This window comes from Neurospora tetrasperma, assembly GCF_000213175.1.
Source record: "Neurospora tetrasperma FGSC 2508 unplaced genomic scaffold NEUTE1scaffold_2, whole genome shotgun sequence".
Taxonomy (NCBI): Eukaryota; Fungi; Ascomycota; class Sordariomycetes; order Sordariales; family Sordariaceae; genus Neurospora; species Neurospora tetrasperma.
In genome coordinates this window covers 594558-610916 of record NW_009799100.1, presented here as the reverse complement: position 1 = coordinate 610916, position 16359 = coordinate 594558, and the positions used below count along the sequence as shown (strand labels likewise).

The window sequence follows — 16359 nt, the reverse complement described above, 5'->3', positions numbered from 1 at the left end:
GGCTTGGTGCTTTTGCTACAGTGCGAACTTGGGAATTGCCAGAACATCCACTGGCTCAGATTCCAATGCCAATTTAGGGTTTGTTTGGTCCACGACGGGTTTTGGCATCCGAAGCCGTTGTTGCCATTTTAAAGTTCCGAAAGAGGAATTAAATAGGCTACTCATCATGACCTAATCTTTGACAATCTTGAAGAGGCGAGCCGAGGATGACTTTGTAGAATAGGAGAAGGTTGAGTTCACTGAAGAAAGGGAAGATATCAGCATGGGTCGTACAATGTAAGCGGATGTTGCAATAGGCAAGTGACTGCCTGCCTGCCGTACAACCGGACGGTGAGATTTGGTTTGCTTCCAAATTCTCCAAACACTTGGCAGAGAGAAATCATTGGAGGCTTCACGCGCGTTGAACGGGAAGTGGCACAATAAATGTGCTTGTACTGTGCGGAATGTGCTTTCCATTCCTTCGACGGTTCCACCGTTCATGAAGGTTTCATTACCCCAGGTTAGGTAGGTTGTGATTGCTTGGGAATCCCACCACCAACAGTTGCTCGAAGCCGAATCAAATAGGGCGAGACAAAGCGGAAGTCACCTTAAAGGGACCTGTGGAAGGACCTCCAAGGGAGAACTTAAGAGACACGGGAGCAACCACACACCAAGTCATCTTTCCATCTGACGGCTGACGTCATCCTTCTTTTTTTCTGCCACACCAAACTATTGTCCAGACTCGTGTCAACCACTGAATCTTCCCATTCCCTTCTTTGCTTGGCAGTCAGACGATTACCGACCCACCTTTTTCTCCCACACCTAAACATCTTTCCTCCCAATTGACGGAGACGGATTACCCCGCCGTCACCTTTCGTCTCCTCAACACCACAAAATTGGAAGCGCTACTCAAGCTTCGCGCTTGAAGTTTGCGGGTGTCACCATGGTGATCGGAAGCTCGCCCAACTTGAGCGGCCTCAAGTACATTGCTCTGATCCTCCCTCTTCTCTTCACGGTCATCTACTTTTACCACCACCGCCCCGCCATCCTCGCCGAAGAGTCAACACGACTGCGACTTTTACCTCACGAGCCCAATGATTTCTGGGTCGAGTTCTTTGCCCGTCTCGAGGCAGCCCGACCTCATTCGCCACCTCTCACGTTCAAGGAAAAGGTAGATGCCTTGAACTGGGTACCCGACTTTGACCGTGCTCGCCCCGAGATCTGGAAGCCAAATCCCAAAGAGGTCAGTGATTTGAGCAAGTCCCACGCTGCTTTCATCAAGACACTCCCCGAGTTTGCGCGCCACCTCCCCTACGATGCCGACACGACCGGTATCGTGACAACAGCCGGCAAGGGCAACTTTGGTCAAGTCATCACTCTGCTCGTGATGACGCGCCAATCCGGCTCCAAGCTTCCCATTCAGATCGTCATCGACTCGTCCTCGGTTTGGATTGACAATCTCTGCGCAAATCTCGTTCCGCATTATAACGCGGCCTGTATCTACCTCGAAGATATCTGGGCACACCTGAACCCTCATCCCCCCAAGTTCGATCGCTTCCAGTGGAAGTTTCTCGCCATGGTCACCTCCACTTTTCAGAACATCCTCTTCCTCGACGCCGACATCATCATAGCGAACAACCCCGACAAGATCTTCGCTCCGGGCGCAGAGCCCTTCCAGTCTACGGGATTCATTGCTTGGCCCGACTTTTGGGTCCCCTCCGGCTCCAAGTACTTCTACCAAATTGCCGGCAGCATTCCCGTCCCGCAACTCACCGACCGCGCGAGCTCCGAAAGCGGCATGATCGTCCTCGACAAAGCTCGGCACGCCGACACCCTCCTACTCGCGTCTTACTACAACTACCACGGCCCCACGCACTACATGGCCATCCTCTCGCAGCACGGACCGGGAGAAGGCGACAAGGAGACCTTTCTCCAAGCTGCGTACGTCCTCCAAGAGCTCGCCAAAAGACCCGTCGAACACGGCGGCTACCGCCCACCCATGGAATGGACCAAGCTCCCCTCCGCCCAAGGTCAAAAGAAGGGGTTCTATGACGTCAAGAAAATGCCGAAAGCCCACGGCCGCAGCGCCAACGGGAAATGGCGCGGCATGTTCATGAAGCAGATGGATCCTGTCGAGGACTGGCGGGCATTGCAGCAAGCTGCCAAAGAAGCCAAGCATCCAGCTCCCATCGATACCCATTCCCCTTTTCTGTTCGACTCATCGTGGCTGTCAACAGTGGGTAACCTCACGTTAAAGCAGGACCAAAAGAAAATGATGTTCTTCCACCACAACGGCGTCAAACCGGATTTCTCGGACGTGGTCAACAGTAAAACGGGACTGGTGGAGATGGATGAGAAGACGGGCAAGCTTTTGCGCCTGTGGGGAGATCCAAAGTGGATTATTGAGACCACGGGTAAGGATCTGGAGAAGATTTTGTGGTTGAGCACCATGGAAGTGTGGTGTCGCTTGGATGAGGACGAGTTTGATGATGTTTGTGGGAGGATGTCGGAGATATATGAGGCGGTTTATGCTGAGAAGTGATTGTGCGAGCAGTGTAAGCGAGAGACAAGCGAGCGAGACATGTTGCATGGAGGCTCCCCTTGGTTGGAAGACCCAGGGCGGGATGGCGTTTGTGGCTGGATGGGCTGAAACAGGTCGCCAAGGACGTGGTTGGTGTACCTAGTCACCGGCCGGCTTGCGATTTATTGCTCAAAGATTCTCGTCAAGGAGTTTCTGTGTCGAGCTTGCTGACGGAAGGTATTCGCATTGTGCATGGCCAGGTGGACGAGTACATGATTATAGGTGTTCTCTTTGCTGTATTCACGGAGTTCGGCGTAGCGGGCAACCCATACTTCGGTAAACATTGAGATCCAATGGAGTTCACAGGTAGATTCTCTAGAAACAAAATATGAGAATGATAATGTGTAAAAATTGCCATATGGTGTGAATATGGACATCAGACAAGGGAAATGGGAATCGTACATGACCAAAAACTCGAAGTGGTGTATCAATCCAACAAGAAGTCAACACCTCCTGCATCATGCATTGGTTGTCGAGGGAACATGCGCATACTGCAGTCCCCTGAACCAGACACAATGGCTGGCTAGACAATGAGGCGGCTTTCAGGGGCGTGCATCTTCAGAACAATCAGCTGGGTAGGATGACATTGGGAGGTCGCATTAGGCTGATTTGATCACTGGTCCTGCACTAAGGATAAATGATGGAGATGTACCAATAGAAGTTGGAGATTCCACTCCCCAAAACCAGTTCATTTCATATTTCTTTCTAAAGAGGAATACGCTGGAGGTACCTACTCTTCATTCCTCATTCGTCATCAATTCATGTACGGCATCATCAACATCCTCCATTCCACCCCCGTTGATACAAATGTCCCTTCCTCTCCCTCTCTTTCATTTTCATTTATCGCTTGCCCATCGCCCCCGAGGCATTCATGTTGTTTCCTCCCATCCATCTACCATCCATCTTTCCACCATGTACCATCTGAACCCCATTCTAACCTCACTCAACCTCACTCCCCATCAACCTTCTACCTTCCATCTTTCCACCGCTCCATCCCCCCATCTTCTTCCAAATATTACACCTCACGCAACCTCACTCCCCATCCACCTCCACCTCACTCACCCTTCACCTCATCCATATTCCTCAAAAACATCCAAAACCACTTCACACCATTCACATGCGCCCTAACACTGACCCGTTCATTGACCGTATGGATATTACCCAGTCCAGCATCGTCGTCAGAAGGATCATACCCCGGTCCCCACCGAAAGATATGTCTCGTCAAGTCCCAGTAGTATCTGGTGTCTGTATTTCCCGTCATGATTCCGGGGGTGACAATGACTTGTTCACCGTAGAGAGCGCGGGTGGTGCCTGCTAATACCGCGAAGGGTCCTCCACTGGTGGGGGAGGAGGGGGTAATGGGTGCGACGAGGAGTTCGTGCGAGGATTTGGAGAGGATGAGGGAGTTGGGGGGTTCCACCTCCAGGTCTGTGGAGGAGGAATCAAAGGAGGAGGAAGAGGAGGGGGGAGAATCAAAAGCGTGGAGGGAAAGGCCGTGTCTCTTGGCGACGTGCGCGGCGAGGTTGGTTAGACGGTCGTAGACGACTTGGGGAGTTTCGCCTATGTTGATGCGGTGGTTGATTGTTGCGCGGACACGTTCGGGAAGAGCATTGGTTTTGATACCTCCTGAAATGACGTCGACTGCTTGAGAGGTTTGCATTAGGTATTTGATTGCTGGGCCGCCTTCGCGCGCGGCTTCGAGGGCTAGGTAGTCTTTTGTTTTGCAGGTTTCAGCAGAAGAAGAGGAGGAAGAAGAAGAAGAAGAGTGGCGCTTCCGATGGGCAAGCAGTTTCTTCAGCTTGTGGGAAAACTGAGGCGAGTGAGCAGCGCCGCATTGTAATTGGGTGAAGTACGGGTTTTCCTCTTCCAGATGGGTGCGGTACTGCTCTGCTTCGATGCGCGTGATGAGCTCGCTGAGGACGCCAATGCTGGTGTGGTCCGAAGGGATAGACGAGTGGCCGCCCGGCATGCGCACCGTGATGTAAACGTCCGTGTATCCCTTTTCGGCAGTGCCCGGTTTGGCGAAGAGGGTGCCCCATGTCTTTTCGAAGCCGGCGCCCTCGTCGACGATGACAGCCAGCGAATCCTTCCCGTAACGCTCTTCGATGAACTTGGATAGATGAGCGGCGCCTTGTCGACCGGAACACTCCTCGTCGAAACCGAAAGACAGCAAAATGGTGCGTTTGGGCTCCCACCCGGCTTCGAGCAGGAGCTCAACCGTCTCCATGATGGCGATCAACTGGTTCTTGCAGTCGCCTGCGCCGCGACCCCAGATGTACTTGCCGTCGTACTCGCCGGACCAAGGCGGGTAAGTCCAGGCGGGGATCGTCTCGGGCGGGACGGGGACGGTGTCCTGGTGGGCCATGAGCAAGGTCGGCTTGAGGTCCTTGTTGGAGCCTTCCCAGGTGTAGAGCAGACCGTGGGTGTTGACCTTGTCGACTTGCAGCTTGGAGTGGATCAAGGGAAAGGTCTTTTTGAGGTAGGACGCAAAGTCGTAGAAGACGTCCCAGCGGGGGTCCTCGCCGACGGCGCCCAGATCGTCGAAGGACTCGGATTTGACGCGCACGGCGCCCGAGAGGCGGGCGACGGAGGCGTTGAGGAATGCCTCGGTGGAGAGGAAGTCGTAGGCCTTGTCGAGCTTCTCATTTTGACTGGGCTTGAGCGGGGGAGGTTGCTCGCATTGGGAGGCAAAGTTGACATTGGCGCGGGAGAGAGATGGAATGATTGCTTGGTTGGTGTGCCAGGCGTAGAGGGCGTAGAGCGGAAGACCGAGGGCGAGGGCTTTGACGACGGTCTTGAGGGACTTGCATCGGGTGGTGGATGCTGGGGCCGGCGTGGGCGTGTAGGCCACCGGGAGAGAGGTTCCCTTCTCCATATTCAAGGTTGATGATGATGTTGCCTTTCGTGTTTGAAAGACAATTGGAACTGGAGGTGGTGAAACAATCATCAGCGTTGTTGGGGATGACTACGCAGCTTATTATAAACAGCGATTGGTAATGGTGGGTGGGTGTTGGTTGTCAGCGGCCCGGAGTCAGACCGGAATTGCCGAGACGTACGACAATTGACACCTCCTAGATTGGGCATGGCGCGGGCTGTGTTTATCTGTCGTCAAAAGCGGGCACGCGATCCCCACTGGTTCCCAGGAACCGGAGCCGAGAAGTGGTAGGCCGTTCTTGGGCAAGGATCGTCTTCCCGGCCGTGTGGGGTTGGAGCAGTCGTCATGGCTCTGGACGGATGATGGTGGTAGGACCCCCTCGGCTCCGAGATGGCTGATATTTTTTGACTCGTCAGCAACTACACAGACGGCGATGATAATGTTAAAAAAAGGCCGTGATGTGACGAGACATTTCCTTTCAATTCGTTACTGCTCGAGCAACCGGCTTTTTTTTCCCCTCACGTTCGGACCAACCAGTACCGTCCCACCGGGGAACACATGTACGCTCATCCTACCTGCCCAAGCGCCGGAGCACCAAATTGGCTCGTACCATGATGTAATCTCCATCCAGGGAGTATACGTGTATCAAGTTCGTTTGTTACAGCACATTATCTAATTACATCCCGTTTCCTTTTGATTTGCTTTCAAATTTTTGGCCCTAACAATGTCTTCAACTCCGGTTTGCGTTTTGAGGTTACCGCCGATGCTCATAGTTGCAACGTTCAAATGCAGATGACATCAATAAGCGCCAGTGGTTTAGTGGTAAAATCCATCGTTGCCATCGATGGGCCCCGCGTTCGATTCGCGGCTGGCGCAATTGAAACTTTTTTTTGGCGATTTTTCCAGAACGAATCGGGGATCATGGCCGTTTCATAACTCAGTTGTTTGTTTTGGTCCACTCTCCCTTCTTTTCCTCATGTAAGAGTTTTACTTTCTTCTCATTTTGAATTGAGACGAAACAATCCTGGTCTATCATGTATGCCGTCTATTTTGCGGCACTACAAAGTGCCCGCAGGTGAAATGACACCATGGAACGTTGAATCTAATACGAAAAGTCATATATGACGTTCTACACATTGAACTTGGAGATTATATCCCGTCTATGACCCGGACCCCAAACCCGACGCCGGAAATGCAACGCTGAAAAGCAATTGGATGAAAGCAATGGGTATCACAACACGTTCTCCTTCCCCTACTCCCCTTCAAAATCAAGCTGAACGACCTTATGCTTGCCCTTCCGCTTCTCTCATCACACACTCACGCTTTCTGTTCCTGCTTTCTCTTCTCCTCCTTGGCCTCATCTTTCCACTTCTCCTCCGCCCTCCACCTCATTCCCCTACTCATAAGCACCAGCAACAACGGCGCAAAGAACACATACAATCCTCCAAAGATGGTATAAGCCCATCCACTTCCTATTCCGTTGACCATCGGCAGGATCACCGCACTGCTTGCCGCTCCAAGCAAACATCTCGTCAAGTTATTGGCTGCCGTCGCCGCTCCGGCCTTGCCCGGGTAGATATCCGCAACCAGGGTGCTGACCGTGTTGTTGAATCCAATCATGCCAACTCCCAGAAGGAACAGCAAAACACACGGCGCCGCCAGACTGGTCTTGCTCTGCATGGCCCAGCCCCATGAGATCACCACAGCACTGGTCAGCGCCAAGAGCGGCAGTCCCACCTCCAGTCTCGCTCGCTCAATGGGGAAGGCAGTCAGATCTGTCTGCCGGCTTCTGTCGATTACCATGCCCAGGCGCCTGGCATGGCGGTGAAAATTCCATGTGATAACCTTGCCAATAACAAAGGCTGTGACAATGGAACCACCAGCCATGGGTAGGTACATGAGGCCGATTTCGATGTCGTTAAGCCCGTAGAGGGTCGAGAGCTGGTTAGGCATGGCGGTTCCGATGGCGTAAAAGCCGGAGAAGACAATAGCTGAGTAGGAGAGAAGGATGGCGAGCTGCTTGGAGCGGAAGAGAAGTGTGAGAGACTGGAGGATATTAGGTGTGGTGAGGCTGAGCTTGATCTTCTGACGGGGGGCAGAGGCAGTTGAGACGGTGAGGTGGAGGCCATTGTTGTGGTTGGACGGGTCTTCCTTGGAGAGTTCAGCCTCACGACGCTTCCGCTCCCTGCGGCGTTCGCGACGGGCTAGGTTGTCGCGGAGTAGCTGCCAGCCAGTCCAGTATATCCAGTGCGAATCCTTGCGACCGCTGCCGTCGCCTACGATCTTGCGGCAAGTCTCGGGGAAGAACATGAGCAAGCCCAAAAGGTTAACGCCAGCCATGATGGTGAGCAGCCAGAAGATCCAGCGCCAGCCGAGGTAGTTGGTCAACAGACCGCCTACCACTGGACCGAGACTCGGAGCCAAGACTTGAGGAAGCGCCGTGATGCCGACGTAGTGTCCTCGTTCCGCACTGGTGGTGATATCTGCCAGCGTGGCTTGGCAAAGAGCAATGGTGGTGCTCGACCCTGCACTCTGCAGCATTCGGAGAATCAAGAGACTCGTAAAGTTCTTGCACAAGGCCAGACCGATATTGGCCCCGATGTAAATGACAAAGCAGATGACGTAGGCAGGTCGACGGCCCGCCGAATCTGCCAGTCCCCCAAGAAACATGGGCGTGATGCCTTGGAAGATCATGTAGGTTGTCACCGTCAGGGTCACCTTGGACGCGGTAACATGGAAGTCGTCAGCTACGGTAGGCAGAGCTGGGAGGTAGATTTGAGCGGTGAGGGGCGAGAAGAAGGCGGAGATGGAGGCGCCGAAGATGATGAGGCGCTTGGCCCATGCTGGGTGAATCGAGTACTTGGGAGGCTGCTCGACGACAGGTGCTTCGCTCGGAGGTTCGCCGGTCAGGAGGGACACGGGTTCGGCGGAAATAGGTACAGCTGGCGTGAGTTCGGTGACTGGTTGTGAAGCTTGACCGGCTTGCTCTTGCTGTTTCTCTCCGTTATCATGGCTAGCTTCTTGTCCAGCGTCAAGCTGATGTTGGTTCTGCTGGTGATCCGCCTGCATTGAAGTACGCGTTGAGCCATGAGTGAGCGTGTCCGTGGCAGCGGCCGTCGACGTGGACCTGCGCGAGTCCGCGACTTGGTCTTTCAAATCTGGCTCAGCCATGGCGCTTTCCAGTCTCTTGCTTGAAATTGGTCAAGTGAGGCAACGCAGTACTTGTCGCAAACAGTGGGTGTTGTGCTGAGATGTTGGAAAATGGCCCAGGAAAGGAACCTAGACGTGAAATCTGCTCTTGAAAGAAAGAAAGAAAGATCGAGTCACGGTTGGCTGAAGGATCGACCTCGGAAGTTGAGACCGAGACAGCAGTTTTATGGTGGCAGGTGGGGTGGAGAGCAGAGGTCGGGTCCAGTGTCGAGATTCCCTTATAGGAATGTACCCCGGCAAGTTGGATCCGATCAAAGGCGGTGACCCTGACAAGAAGGAACAGCTGCAGTTCGTTGGGTCGCATCAACCCTTTTGGTACGATGGGTTCTGGAGAGAGAAGGCGCTGTCCTTAATAACCCCCTTCTCGATAAGACATGGATAAGCGGCGAGAGTGAGAGAGTTGTTTGTTGCAGTGAGTGTGGTGGTAACAAAAGCTCACCGCGAGATGGAGTGTGAGTAATGGAAGGTCGGGTACCCGTATTTGAAGGAATGGATGGCCCGATCTTATGGAAGTGGAGCAACAACTGTCAGTTATGTAGTGTAGTTCTACATCCATGATTACTCCCGCCAACTCGGTTCCGAATGTGCATGTGGTTCGTTACTTTCTGGACTTTTCCACTCTCAAACCACTTGATTTCGATGTTGAATACTGTAGGCATAAGTTGGTGTCTCCACCGCGGGCGTGGCAACGCGGCGTGGCAAAGTAAAAAGAAGCTTTCCTCGGCCGAAACAAGGGAGCACACTGGACTCCGATCCCACCGGCAGTCCGGCACCGTGGCGGTGGTGGGGCCGTGATGATGAAAATCTTTTGAAGTGGTTGGTTTCAGAGTCCGAGCGGTCCGCACGTCGGTGCCGCATCGGCTATGGAATTGTGTCTTTGCTGGCCAATCCCTGACAACCACTTCATTCCTGTCCAGTGTTGCCAAAGTCCCTCGGCTGTTTCGTGGTCTTTTGGATGATGACTGATGATAAACTCTATGATGAGTCCCGACATTTGGATACCAAGTGGCAAAAGGGAACGGTGTCAAGGTAAGTGGAGGTTTCGACCCTGCTTAGTTATGGCACCCTTGTATGTATCTCGTGGGATTTGGTAAGGTATCCCTGGGAAGGCATCATTCTTAAATGTTAACATGATCGCGGTTGACGGAACCTGGAACTATGTTTCTCAGCTTCTAGAACACTGCTAGTTGGGTAGCTGTTACTTCAAGTTTGTGTTGCTTCATGTGTGATGGAGTGAGGTGAGTATAAAAACAACTTACCCCATGGACTCCACTGGTTCACACTCAAGCTGCAAGGATGGTGGCATACGAGAAGGCATCAGGTGAAACATCTGACAGAGAAAAAAACAACGAAGATGCGGTGAAGGTCCGGAGTAATTAGTGTGATGTATGTCCAAATAATTCTTTCGCATCTCTCCTTCAGCTGTGGTAGGGTAAATGTCTCCTCCACTGAAATGGTCCCGTTCAGACAAAGACAGGGTAGCCGGAGCACACGGAGGTCAGAAGCGGGAACTAGGCCGGGGCCGAGGTCATGTGTCGGAGGTCCCCGGTGGTTCTGGGCACATCGGATATCACTAACCCGGCGAGCACAATCAGCGTGGCCGATGGGATTCCAGACCTGATGTGGAAGATGGACGGAAATGGAGGAAAGAGAAAGACTCGGGTCGATAAGCGGGAGGTGCCGTTGATAAGCGGAGCGTTGGAACGGAAGAGGGGGGATCTGAGCGGGGGTTTTCCCCGCACCGTGGAGGTGATACGTGCCCAGAGCAGGACTAACACGTGTAGTGTAGAGGCCTGGAATTGGGGGAATTGGGGTAACTCTAGCAGCGTGTCCATTGGATGCTAGCAGCTGTCAACCATTAGGTTGTTTTATCTGCGCTGTAAACATGTTCCTTCAGGGCGGCCGGTCCTATCAAATTGCGGGATAAGAGACGGGCACATGATCGACGACGACGCCGCCAAGGAACGCACCTCACTAAACCGAAGATAACCCCCCAAAACGGTTTAACGCCAGGAATACGTGGACGGTGAGGGAGGGCCATGAGCTGATGCTGCTGAAACACGACCAGTTGTTCCCTCCGCCTTCTCTCCTCCTCCTCCAGCTCCCATCATTATCATTATCATCATCGCCAGTATCTTCATTTCAATTTCAACCCTCATTGCTTCTCCCTTTGATCCTGCTTATCCGGGCGCCCTAGAGGTAGTAGAACTGACTGCCCTATCCCGGTAATAAGCTCCGTATCTTGTATCCATACGAATTGCAATCGCCATGTCCGCCGCCGACGACCAGGAGAAGCAGAATCCTACCGCGGCCCAAGATGGCTTCTGGCACAATGGCAACTTCTTTGCCTGGGCGCCTCCAGTTACCAAACCTCCATTGGCTCGAATCCCCAGTCGACTTGTGGTAGCAGCCATTCTACATGATCCGACAAAAGATGTCGCCCCAAAATGCACAACAAACGCTCCCAAGAAAGACACCGTCAACGCCGCCATCGCGGCTCCCTGTCCATCCACCGAAACTGCTGTTGTTACCGCTCCAGCTCTCAATCAACACCAGCCGCAGTCCATAAGCGCATATTCGCAAACAACCGAGTCAAAACCAGGCGCAAACACGTTTGTCTCGCACAATGGCCACATATTTGCTTGGGCGCCGCCCCCCGTCTCAAAACGTCAGCCAGACTGTGCGGCCACTTTCAGTCAACCCACCCCCGAGCACAGCTTCTCGCACAATGGTCATTCGTATGCGTGGGCGGTACCATCCGTGACAACACGGCAACCAGAGTGCCAAACGGAAGCCCCTGCGCAGTCAAAACCCGACACCCCTACCAAGGCTTTCTGCCATAATGGTCACTCCTTCGCATGGGCTTCATCCGAGCCAAAACGCCAGTCAGATTCCACAACCAAAGCCCCGGTACAAGCCCCGTTGTCATTGTCGACCCAGTTGGGGGAAACACAAAAGAGAATGGAAGAACTTGGAGAATCCCTCGAGCGCTCGCGAGTCCATATCGAACGCTCGCAATTCCACCTCGAACGCACAAGGGCCGGCATACTCGAGTCCCTCGCCAAATCTTCCCGAGCGGGAACGGTTCAGCCAGATCCGCTACCGTTCCCTTTGCCCCGGAGCAGCCCCCCAAGATCCTTCAAAGATTTCCAGGACGAACTGATTGAAGCACGCCGCTTAGCAGTATCAAGCATTGCTCGAAATCAAGAAATCAGAAACCGTCTCAGCAATCATGGGGACCTTGACAATAAACTTCTTGCCATGACAAGCAGGTTCCTCGGCGAGCGCCTCCATTCTCAACCAAACCCTCAAGGCCATGTCGCTCAAGGCCCAATTTCCCAACAGACACCCGAGCCTCTCCCCAAAAATGCTACCATTGAGCCCCCCAAAGACCTGCCCAGCCGATATTCATTCGCAAACAAGACCGATAAGCCCCAAGACCATGTCCCCAGTCGATATTCCTTTACGGCCGACCCTGTCGCGAATCCGAAATCGGTTGTCACAGGACAAGGGCAAAAGGGCCACTACCGTTTTAGCCTTCTCACCGATAAGCTTGTCCGATTTGAGTGGTCCCAAGATGGCGGCTTCGAAGACCGTGCTTCCACAACGGCGTTCTTCAGGTCGTTCCCTACCCCCGAGTTCAAGGTCGACGACAACAAAGATAAACTGGAGATCATGACCAAATACTTCCATCTCACCTACGACAAGAACGAATTCTCGTCTTCCGGCCTGACGGTCAAGGTTGGCAACGATGTGTGGCGCTACGACGGCAAGAGCTACGGCGATCTGGGCGGTACAGCCCGAACCCTGGACCGGGCCGACGGGCGCATTCCTCTCGAGCCGGGCGTCTTGTCACGCAAAGCCTACGCCGTGCTCGATGACAGCGCCTCCATGCTGTTCGAAGATGGTTGGATCGCGACCAGGAAACCGGGCCGCAAGGATGGCTATCTCTTTGCCTACCACGGCGACCACAAAGCTGCCATCAAGGATTTCTACCGTCTGTCGGGCGGTCAGCCGTTGCTGCCTCGATGGGCTCTCGGAAACTGGTGGTCCAGATACCATGCCTACTCGGACAAAGAATACCTGGCTGTCATGAGGAGGTTCGCAACCGAGAAAATCCCCCTCAATGTTGCCGTGATCGACATGGACTGGCACAAGGTCAACATCCCTGCCAAGTACGGCTCCGGATGGACAGGTTACAGCTGGAATCCCGACTTGTTCCCGATGCCCGAAAACTTCCTCTGCAATCTCCATGACATGGGCCTCAAGGTGACTGTCAATGATCATCCGGCAGACGGCATTCGGGCCTTTGAAGACCAATACAAGATTGTGGCCAAGGCCCTGGGTCACGACACGTCAAAGGAAGAGCCGATTCGCTTTGATTGCACCGACAAAAAGTTCCTCGACGTTTACTTTGATGTTCTCAAGGCCAATTTGGAGGATGAGGGCATCGATTTTTGGTGGATTGACTGGCAACAGGGCAACCGATCGCGCATTCCTGGCGTTGACCCCCTCTGGGTGCTCAACCACTACCATTACCTCACCAGCCGTCGGAACGTCAAAGCTACTACGACGCCTATCACTTTCTCCCGATACGCCGGCGCCGGCTCTCATCGCTATCCCATTGGCTTCTCTGGCGACACCCTCATCACCTGGGCGTCGTTGCACTTCCAGCCCGAATTTACTGCGACAGCGTCCAACATTGGCTATGGCTGGTGGAGTCACGACATTGGCGGGCATTACGCTGGTGTCCGCTCCAACGAGCTGACGGCGCGCTGGGTCCAGTTTGGCTGCTTCTCACCTATTTTGAGACTGCACTCGGAAAAGAGTCAGTGGAACTCCAAGGAGCCATGGTTGTACGAGCCCGAAGCGCGCAAGGTGATGACGGACTACCTCCAACTTCGGTACCGCCTCATCCCGTTCCTTTACACCATGAACGTGCGCGCCTGCTACGAATTCGAGCCCTTGGTGCAACCCATGTACTGGAACCACGAGGACGAAGAAGCCTACACGGTACCCAACCAATACTACTTTGGTCCCGACCTGATGGTTGCGCCAATTACTACGCCAAACGATTCAGCCACGCTCATGGGCAGCGTCCGCGCCTGGCTTCCCAACACGGGCCGTCGTTACATTGACATTCGCCACCCCAGTCTTGTCTACGATGGAGGCCGCTACGTGGACATTCACCGTCCTTTGTCGGAGATTCCCGTCTTTGCCAAGGAGGGAACCATTATCCCGCTGGACACGGCTAAATCTGCGAAATACGACAAACACGGCAGTAGCCGGCCCCAAGCAATCACCATCCAACTCGTCGTTGGCGCAGATGCCTACTTTGAGCTGGTCGAGGAGCCAAGCAGTAGCGTGCCAGCGGCCAAGGCTGACCGCCCTGACCCATCCACTTTGGTGCGCACCCCGATCCGATGGAATCAAAAGGAGGGCGTTCTGACCATTGGACCTGAGGTCAATGGACGGGGCCAAGGCCGGGATTGGAGGGTCGAGCTGCTGGGGTGCACCAAGGAACTGTACAAGAACGTTGTTGATGCCGATGACGATCGGCCCAAGTTCACTGGCCGCCCCGATGTACAGAAGTTTGACCGATTCCGCGAACGAGTTCGCGCACGATTCCGCGATGCCTCCCACCCCAACTCCTCGGGACTCTTCAGTCATGGTGAACAAGCACAGTCTTTGCACTCCACCACCATGTACCTGGGCACCCACGCCTTCGGCGGCGACAATGCGGACAAGAAAAGGGAATTCAGCCTCGGTAAAGATCTGCAGTTGGATGTTGTCGACATACCGGCGAGATTGCACGAGATGCTGTACAGGTGCGAGATGGAATACCCGATGAAGGAAGTCATTTATAACCTGGTGACGAGGGATGGAGGACCGGTGAAGGAGAGGGTGCAGAGGTTGTGGGAGTTGGAGAGAGTGCCGATGAGTGTGAAAAAGGCAGTGTTGGAGATTTGGGGGGCTGATGGGCGGAGTGAGGGGAATGCTGTTGAGGTGATGAACGAAGTTCCGCTGCAAGAGAAGGAGGTGGTGGTGCCGAAGACGGGCGACGTGGTCAAGAGTGAGGATGAGTGGGATGAAGATGCCAGGAGTGAGCAGAGCTATGAGTTTGTTTGAGCAGACGACGGTTCTTTTTGGTGGTTGTCGCCAAGGTTCTGGAGGGCAATGATGATGCATAATATGGTGCTGGCGATGCTGTTATATTGATGAGATCATGACCTTGTCGTTGTTATGACTTGGGGGACTCGGTTGGGTCGGTATGTTGTGTTTAGCGTTGGTTTTGGCGTTTCAGCGGTTTTGCTTTGCTTCAGTAATGATATTACCTCTTGAATTTGAACTGTTTTAGCGATCGATTATGAACTCTCCGTCTTACCTGTTGTCTCTTTGTTCATACGATTGGTTGCACCTTCTCACGAGGACTTAACGAAGTCACGGAGAAGGACGATTTGGGAGATGAGGCATGTTGCGGATGAGAAAACTTATCTATAGGTAGGTACCCAAGTTTTTAACTCCCCATCATCACAATCCTTCAATCCCGGTCTTCAGAAACACAGCAAAATGACTTGATCAATAGGTATCGACACCTCCACCCGTCATCGACCAACATGGCCAACGTCCGATCTAGGTCACTTACAAACCGAAGCATTCATGGTGCAAGGTAAGTGAGTTCCTTGGTTTCCTTTTGTAGGTATGCAAAGTCCCTCTCTTTCCAATTTTTTTTTTTTTCTTTATTTCCTTTTTTTTTTTCCGGAGCCAAAAGATGGCCCTGAGGTCCGAATTGATTGGCGACCGACCGAGTGTGCTGCCCGGACTCAGGTGTTTCGAGTTACCGCAATGATGACGGGATGGCATTTTAGGTATTGTCCGATGGACGATGTCATATGTCTAACAATTTCCCACTAAAACCTTCTGTACCTGCCAGTGCTCTGCCTTGGCTAACATGCGGGCGGGTGTTTCAACTTTCAACCCCGCTGCTACAGTCCCGGACCAAAAATAACACACGTTTACCCCGCAACCCCGTATTTACCCCTTTTTTCTTTTCTTTACTTTTCAACACCTTCTTTTCAAATGCCCGCCATTACTGCTAGCCCCATTAAAAAGCTAAAATTTAAGTATTCAACTCCTCAGAGGAGGAACCGGATTGTAGTAAAATTCCAAGCGGGCGTCACATCTACCGCTATAGCCGTATATGAAGGCGTAACGCCAGCCTTGGTCCGGGGTATTGTAAAGCGCTTTACTGCTTAGGACTATAGTATTTTTAAACTTAGCTGTAGACAACTACAATTCCTTTCTAAACGAGATAAAAGAGCTATCTTACGAAAGCCTACTCTTGAGCCCTTTGTCTCTATTAGGGATTTAAGGGTTGCAACCTATCCTTATATTTTAGCGCCTACTCTAAGGCGCTACCTTTGGAAAAAAGGTATTTTATACTCCTTAACTATTATTCGGCTATATCTTTCCTAAGAAATAGCCAATACTAAATATATTTAATCTCTTAAGTATAATAATAAGCCTTTATCCTTTTAGAGGACGGTACTATTTATAGATAAATTAATAGTAGAAAAAGGAGTTAGTAGAAGGAGATATTAGGTTTTCTACCCTAAAAGTAAATTTTCTTAGAGAAGATTCCGGCAGCCTTTCTCCTCCCGTTTACTCAAAAGTTAACCAAATTATTTTATTTCAAATTTATTAGCTATTAATC

At 52.6% G+C, this 16359-nt stretch overlaps 4 protein-coding genes across 4 annotated transcripts; 2 read left to right on the top strand and 2 right to left on the bottom strand.

The window, feature by feature from the left end:
* Positions 1–922: 922 nt before the first annotated feature.
* NEUTE1DRAFT_144873 (uncharacterized protein) lies at positions 923–2521 on the top strand (the record flags this gene model as incomplete). The annotated part of the gene is made up of 1 exon (XM_009850705.1): positions 923–2521. The coding sequence occupies one exon, from the start codon at positions 923–925 to the stop codon at positions 2519–2521; it is 1599 nt and encodes a 532-aa protein (XP_009849007.1).
* Positions 2522–3212: 691 nt separating this feature from the next.
* NEUTE1DRAFT_59372 (uncharacterized protein) lies at positions 3213–5644 on the bottom strand (the record flags this gene model as incomplete). The annotated part of the gene is made up of 2 exons (XM_009850704.1): positions 3213–5485; positions 5617–5644. The coding sequence occupies 2 exons, from the start codon at positions 5642–5644 to the stop codon at positions 3615–3617; spliced, it is 1899 nt and encodes a 632-aa protein (XP_009849006.1).
* A 1108-nt stretch (positions 5645–6752) lies between these two features.
* On the bottom strand, positions 6753–8504 carry NEUTE1DRAFT_78053 (uncharacterized protein; the record flags this gene model as incomplete). The annotated part of the gene is made up of 2 exons (XM_009850703.1): positions 6753–7582; positions 7637–8504. 2 exons carry the CDS (start codon positions 8502–8504, stop codon positions 6753–6755), a joined length of 1698 nt encoding a protein of 565 aa, XP_009849005.1.
* A 2409-nt stretch (positions 8505–10913) lies between these two features.
* Positions 10914–15008, top strand: NEUTE1DRAFT_120659 (uncharacterized protein; the record flags this gene model as incomplete). The annotated part of the gene is made up of 1 exon (XM_009850702.1): positions 10914–15008. The coding sequence occupies one exon, from the start codon at positions 10914–10916 to the stop codon at positions 14772–14774; it is 3861 nt and encodes a 1286-aa protein (XP_009849004.1).
* Positions 15009–16359: the final 1351 nt, after the last annotated feature.